Here is a 7,061-nt window from a genome sequence, read left to right as displayed (position 1 = left end):
AAGCCGACACCTTTGATGGTCTCCGGAGTATCTAGAAGCGGGGCGGCGGCCCTGGTGGTGGGAGCTGTTGGCTTGTGGGCGGAGCTCGCGGCTCGGGTCCTGACAAGCTCGTTGTCATGGCCGCATGGGCAGCATGGGGGCGGGCCTTCGGCGATCTACGACGGTGGTGTAGCCAGCGATCTCCTACCGTGTCGTACCACGGGCGGAGGTGGAGGGTGGTGGCCGAGGTGAAAACCTCGTGTGGTTAGGACCAAACCAATGGCGGCGGCGTCCATGCGTCGTTCCCTTCCTGAAGGCTCCATCGTGGTAGCCCTGCGTCCTTCGCCGTACTCCGGGTGAAAACCTCGATTCAGTGGATCGGGCGGTGGCGGCTCTTAGGTGTCGTTTCTTTCTTGGAAGCATTGCTTTGGAGTCTCCTGGGTCGTCGAGTTTCAGTGTTGCTGATCGTCAGCCCCTTGTATCTGCCTTGGGTGTGTGTGTGGTGTCGGACTGTATGCTTTCTGTATGTGGATCGTTGCTTTATATATGAAGCAGTGCGATAGTCTTTTTCGGTTAACAAGTCTCATTGAAATATTTCTCGCTAAACGTCGTACCATGTGGGCTAGTCGGGTCTACGGGTTCGAAGGCTAAGGCTGCTAGCGAAAGCCGTACTCCGATAGTGGTTCGGAGTCGTCGATGGTGGTGCCTACAGGCTTCGTTTCCCTTTGTGAAGGAATCGATGTCACAGTTCTCACATCCCTTCCGGACATTCTTCGAGGGAAACCCTAGATCCTAACGACGACGACGCGAGTAGTTGTGCTCGTCAATGCTTTACCTCTTGGGGGCATCATCTTGAAGGTGGATCTAGTCAGAGGGACTTGTGGCTTGTGATGGTGGTGGATGGCGGGGTATGAAGGGGTCCCCGTCGGGCGATGTGGGTGGTTAGGCTCATGTGCCAACGACGACCGGGTGAACGATGTAGGAGACGTGACATTGGTTGGGTTACTTGGCTCTTCTGACAAATCGGTCACTATTCTGACATGGTAATTTTTTACAAAAAACTAGTAGTTTTTTTATCAAAATTTGTATAGTGGTAGACACCGAGGTCGGTCAAAAAGTGGTAGTTTATTTTGTTAAAATAGTCCATATCGAGCGTATGGTAGTTTTTTTTTGTTAAAATACTCCTAATTTACAGATAAAATCTCCTATACTTTGCAGGAGCTCAAATAAGATGGTATGACACACGTACCATATGCTCCCTCCATATCATGAGCAAGTGCGGTCGCGGGAGGTCCAAGAGAGTACGTAGTAGGCCGAGCATGATGCCCACTTGACTGACACACCCATGGATGACTCGGATGAGCGTGACGGCGCATCTGAGACGTAAGAAAAGATCAAGCTGGGACAAGGACTTGAACGTCCCTTATTCATGTACTACATGTTTTTCCCTGTACAAAAGCACCTAGCATCAAACTGATCTCTCCAAGATCATGCGTATCGTGGATTCATCGCGATCGGGCAGGTTATTGCTGGCCTAACGCTATCGTTCTGCGCTGCGCATAGTCAGTCACAGATACCTTGTCGACCATGACCGGTGAGCCGATCCACGTACATATATTCGCCCACCCACTTGGGAAAAAGAAGGGGAAAATAGGTAGAAAAGGCAACGTGTTGCTTGGCGGACCATAAAAGAGGAGCGCCACGGAAGGTGGCCCAAAAGCGGCAGTGGTTTCTTGCATCATGCATGATTAATCACACGCTAAAAGCAGAGCCCTAAGTTAAGTGTAGAAATTAATCACATCATGCATGATTGTACACAGTTATACACTAGACGCATGCTCTGCGCAAAAATAAAATAAAAATACACTAGACTCATGCATGGTAAAAAAATGTTAGTCCCACTAAAAGTAGCTTACGGCAGAATTAAGCACGTACGTGTCCACATCCCCACCAACCTACCCATAATTTTTCACTGTGACTTTTCGTGATTATTTTCTTGGAAAAGCTTCCTATCTATTCTTGTTATGTCCGAAGGCAGTACAAGGAGGATTACAAGTAATTTAACCGTAAGCCTCTGCCTCAGCCATAAATTTTCATCTTGACAAAACATAGGTTAAAATAATTCAAAAAAATCAGCAGAAAGTAGCATCAAATATGCTCGACTCTTGTAGTGTTTGTAAATATTTGTGACGAGGTGACCCCGGTAGAAAGAACAACAAAACCGGAGCTCCACTTTTTTTTAGAAGACCCGGTATTTTGAAGCTTAGATTCTTTTCTTGTGTCGAACTCCGCCAATATCATCTAAGCACGATATTATGCAAGCATGTAGAATAGTATAGCGTCTTTGACGTGCACAAATTTCAGATCGTTTTGATATTTTTGCAATTTTGTTTGAACTTACTGTTAATTAGAATTCGGAAACAGATCACCTACAAATCAGCTACGAATTTTCGAGTTTACTAAAAGGGTTGGACGTGCTTTGTTGCACCGTTGGTGTTGTTGAGTTTCTTAAAAAAAATTGCCTACTCCATTTTAAAACATTAGGTGTATTACTTTTCTTTTAAAGTCAAAATGTTTAGGTTTGATCAAATTCGTAGAGAAATTTATCAAAATGCACGATAACAAATGTGTATGATGAAATTTATCATGATATGAATTTTTTTTATTTTTTAAATCATGGATGCCTATATTTTTATCACGTTGGGAAGTAGTATAAAAGACTTGAATTAGAGGGTTTTGAGAAATTGTTTACCATGTTAAATTGCATTAACCAATTCTAATTCTAGTTTTTTTTGAGGGGTTTCTAATTCTAGTTGATGACCTCAGTTGTACGTGGACCCTTTTTTTGCGAGTAACTGTGGGCCTTTTAAAGCTAGGGAGCACATTGCTTTAGGCCTTGTTCTGTTAATCCTCCTCCCAAGAGGATTAGAGAGGATTGAAGGGGATTTTAAAACCTAGCGCCGTCGGCTCCAACCTCCCCGCCCTCCGCCCTCCCTTGCCGCCGCCGTCTCGCGCCGCCGGGCAAAGACCGGCCGGCGTCGGTGGCGGCGGGGCCTCTTCCCCTTCCTCACGATGTGTCGGCGCGGGACGGCGCCGTGGCTCGGATACACACGGTTCTGCAGGACGGCGCGGTGCGGCTGTGGCCGGGACGACCTGTCGATGGTGTCCTGGGGTGGAGGCGCGGGCGGCTGCTCGTCGGGGGCGAGGTGGGGCGTGCCTGCACGGTTGGCGGTTTTGGGCGTCCCGGCCCAGATCTGGATTGGGCGGATGCTCTGCCAGCAGGCGGCGCGGCTGAGGCGGCATAGGCCGGCCGCCGCTGGTGGCTGTGGCTGTTGAGGTGACCGGCGTGGCGGCGTGCTCCTTGCTGGGGTGGTCCGACGGCTCTAGGGTTGTGGTGACCGCGTCTGGGAGCGGATGGTGCGGATCGATGGGAAGGCGACGCGTCAGGCTGGGTGTCGTGTCTCTGCCGATGGCGCTGGGTGGTGGTGCAGCAGGCCTCCTTCCCCTGGTTCTAGGCCGACATGGCTGCGAGCCGGGGCTTGTGCTCGGGCGGATCTTGATGGTGCCCGAGGCGAGTCAGAGCTCTTCCTCCGGGTAGGTACGTTTGGGCTCGATCCGGGAGGTGCCCGTGGTTGGTGAGGCCCCTCTCCTCGCGGGTACGATGGACGTTGGTGGTGGTCGGGGCTCTGTCACTTTGTCGGGCAGATCGGCGTCAAGGGCCATGGTCATGGCGTCGTGCGAGCGGGCTCGGCAGCGGCCGGCCATCGGTAGTCACGGAGTAGGGTCTCCCCCGTCCACCGGGTATACTGAGGATCCAGGCGTGGTGCCTCCTACTGTGGAGGCGTCCATCCATACTCTGTGGCTGATGCCGGGCTAGGAGCGAAAGGTGTCACCTTTTGCTCTTCCCTCCATGGCAGGTGCACCAAGATGTGGACGGTCGATGGAGTCCTGGACATGGATGCGGGGGTGGCGGCCCTGGATGGCGGTCTGCATGGTTGGCTCTCCGGCGGGCACCATGGCGGCGGGGATGGCACTACCTCTTGGTCGTGTGGGCGGAGAGAGGTGATGTTGCGGGTGGCTCGGACGTGCTCTCTGACTCTGGCAGTAGCCGTGCCCTGATCCGGATCTGGATGTTCTTTGCTTCGCGCGCGTGCCCTGGAGACCTCGTGGTGACGCGGGGAGCTGCCGAGCGAAAGCTCCGCGCTATGTCGCTGACGACGGCGACGCTTGCAGGCGCCGTTATCTTTTTAAAAACGTCGTCATGGTGTTCCTCTCTGTGTCCGAGTTCCGGGTGAAAACCTCTATTTGTTGTAGACTCGGCAACGGCGACGCCTAGCGCCATTATCCCTCCTGGGGCGTTGTCGTGGAGCTTAGGTGTTATAGGGCTTAGCGTGGTGTTGCTTTGGTCCATCCTGTACTTTATTTCGATTGCGTAGTCGCGTGCGTTTTGCGTGATCCGGTTATCTCAGGATCTTCTTGTATCGTTCATCGTGTACTCTCTATAGTTGTTGCTTTATATATAAAACGGGGCGAAAGCCTGTTTCAAGAAGAAGATTTTAACTCGTTAGGGATTTAATCCCCTCAATCCCTGCCAAATCTCCTTTACTTCCCTGTCAACCGAACAAGCCAGGATATTTGCTTGAGTGGAAGAAGAAGAAGCGGCTCTCCGTGCTCATGACTTGCGTGCAGTAATAATCCCAGGATTAACTCGAGACGAGTCGGAATCTAACTGCGAAATAGTAGTAGGCGGTAGCGATAAATTACGAAAGCCTCAGCGTGACATGCCGGGGCAGTCGGACTCGGACGCAGACCAAACCTTGGTGACTATATAATGCGGCGCCCGCCCTGACCATGATCAGCAACGAATCATCCAATCCAAGATAGTAGCAGCTAATCTCGCATCTCCAACTCCTTTCGCGACGTACCACTTACCATCCGTAGGTGAGAGATCCCAAGGCCATGGCGTCGCCGCCGGCCGCGCTCCCGGAGGACGTGGTGCTGGAGATCCTCGCGCGCGTGCCGGACGCCGCGGGCCTCTTCCGCTGCGCCGCGGCGTGCAGGCGCTGGAGGACGCTGGTGGCCGACCCGTCCTTCCTCCGCTGCCGCTGGCCGGACGGCGCGCGCCACCCGTCCTCGCTCCTCGGCTTCTTCGGCCAGGAGTGTTGCCGCCGCCCCGGCGGAGAAGATCATCACGGGGACGTCCCTGATTCGCCGGGCTTCGTCCGCGCGCCGGGGTCGGTCCTCGGGTCCGACCGCGCCTTCCTGCGCTCCTTCGTGCCCGGCGCCGCCGGCATCTTGGACCGCGCGGTGCCGCTCGCCTCGCATCGCGGCCTCCTCCTCGTCCGCCTCGTCCCTGCCGTCGTCGCGGAGCCGAGCGTCGACGTGGACCACCTGGCCGTGTGCAACCTGCACTCCGGCGCCTGCGACGTGCTCCCGCCGCTCGAGCGCGGCTGGTTCTTCGACTACCTCGACGCGAGCGCGTACGCCGTCGTGAGCGAGGGGCCGGCGTCCTTCAAGGTGCTCATCGTCGGCTACAACAACGAGGGCAACCATCAGTACGACCTGCGCACGTTCTCGTCCGGCGGCGAGCCGAGCTGGAGCGCGGCGAGCAAGCTCTTCAACCCGATGGAGCACGGCATCTTCGGGCCGCTGAAGCAGCGCGGCGCCGTCGTTCGCCACGGGACGGTGCACTGGCTCATGTGGGACCTGGCCGACTTCCACGCCATCGACTTGGACGCCGTGACCGGGCGCGTGTCCCTGCAGAAGCTCCCGGCCCCGAGGCCGCGCGACATGGAATACCACCTCTACGACATGCCGCGCCTAAGCGTGGCGGCCGACGAGACGGCTCTGTCGTCGCTCTGCCTGTTCAGGGAGCCCCTCCGAGTAGAGACCTGGACGCGGCCGGACGGCGGCGAGGAGGGTGATGGGCACTGCGGCCGGGACCGGGATTGGTGCCGCGCGAAGGTCGTGGAGCTGCGAGCACCCGGGCAGAAGCAAATCGACTGGCCGGTGTGCTTGTGCTTGGGGGAGAGGAGCGGCACGCTGCTCGTCAAGGATCGCAACCGGTGCATGTACATCGCCGATCTGGAAAGTGGCGCCATGGAGGAGGCGACCGACAAGCAGTTTTGTCGTGGCCTCGACGGCTGCAGGGCGGCGTTCCCAGTGGAGATCGATTGGCCAGCCTTCTTCATGTGTCGCCTTGGTGGAAAGTCACATGCTTAAGTTTCAGCGCTTGTAATCATGTATTAATTCAGAAAGAAAAACACGCTTACAATCATGTTTTTTTAGGGCATACGATCATGCTTCTTGTCCAGTACTGTAAAATAAACATGATTCTTGTTTTTTTTTGCGGGCAAAAAAAAAACATGATGATAACGGGCCTTTTTTGTGGCTCGGATCTGATGGTAACTTTATATTATTCGAAGAGTGCTGCTATGTATACGACGCAACGTTGGTGTTAGTCTTTGAAAGAATGAGAATGCTATTTTCATTTCGACTAACGCTTTTAAAACATTTGGAATATGACCGATTAAAAGTTATTCCATGTGTTTCTAATAAGTCTTATGTCGCACATATTGGTGAGGAGGAGGAGGAGCTGCATGCCACATCAGATGGTCAACTACTCTCTCATTTAGTAGGAATGGTTTCAAACATGGGTCTAGATGGATCTTGGCTTAGTTTATTGATTGAGCTTACAACATGTGGATGTAAATTAAAGACCGCGCGTTCGAAAAGAGATAGTAAGTCCCATAGAAAGATAAAGCGTTCAAACTCTCCTATTGATTCCTTATGAATGAAATGTTTTTAATAGCATACGTCTTCATGACACATTTATTCTTTACCGAATGTAATAGAGAATACAATTTAGATATTTTGGCTATCTCTCAAACGAGAAGACGTGAATTCTTAGCGAGTCTTCTTAACCGTCTTTTGGGCGGGATGGACTTTACCTGGGTTTCACGACCGCCTAGGGGTCGTTGTAGGGCATTTTACTGCGTAATGTAACACCCCAAAAATTTAACCAAGTTATGACAAAGTCAAGTGGGCTTTTCTTCAACAAGCTCTCAGAATGAAAGGTTATT

The 7,061-nt window shown here is 53.0% G+C and overlaps 1 protein-coding gene across 1 annotated transcript; it reads left to right on the top strand.

Annotated features, from left to right (window-relative positions):
- The first annotated feature begins 4,572 nt into the window (after window positions 1-4,572).
- On the top strand, window positions 4,573-6,256 carry LOC123440749. Its single transcript, XM_045117298.1, has one exon. The coding sequence runs from the start codon at window positions 4,939-4,941 to the stop codon at window positions 6,199-6,201; it is 1,263 nt and encodes a 420-aa protein (XP_044973233.1). The 5' UTR covers window positions 4,573-4,938; the 3' UTR covers window positions 6,202-6,256.
- Window positions 6,257-7,061: the final 805 nt, after the last annotated feature.

Source organism: Hordeum vulgare, chromosome 3H, assembly GCF_904849725.1.
Source record: "Hordeum vulgare subsp. vulgare chromosome 3H, MorexV3_pseudomolecules_assembly, whole genome shotgun sequence".
Lineage (NCBI taxonomy): Eukaryota > Viridiplantae > Streptophyta > Magnoliopsida > Poales > Poaceae > Hordeum > Hordeum vulgare.
The sequence above is the reverse complement of the archived record's forward strand: the minus strand, read 5'-3'. Positions and strand labels throughout refer to the sequence as shown.

Coding starts and splice junctions, on each gene's coding strand:
- LOC123440749 (XM_045117298.1), top strand. CDS start 4,939: ATGGCGTCGCCGCCGGCCGCGCTCCCGGAGGACGTGGTGCTGGAGATC.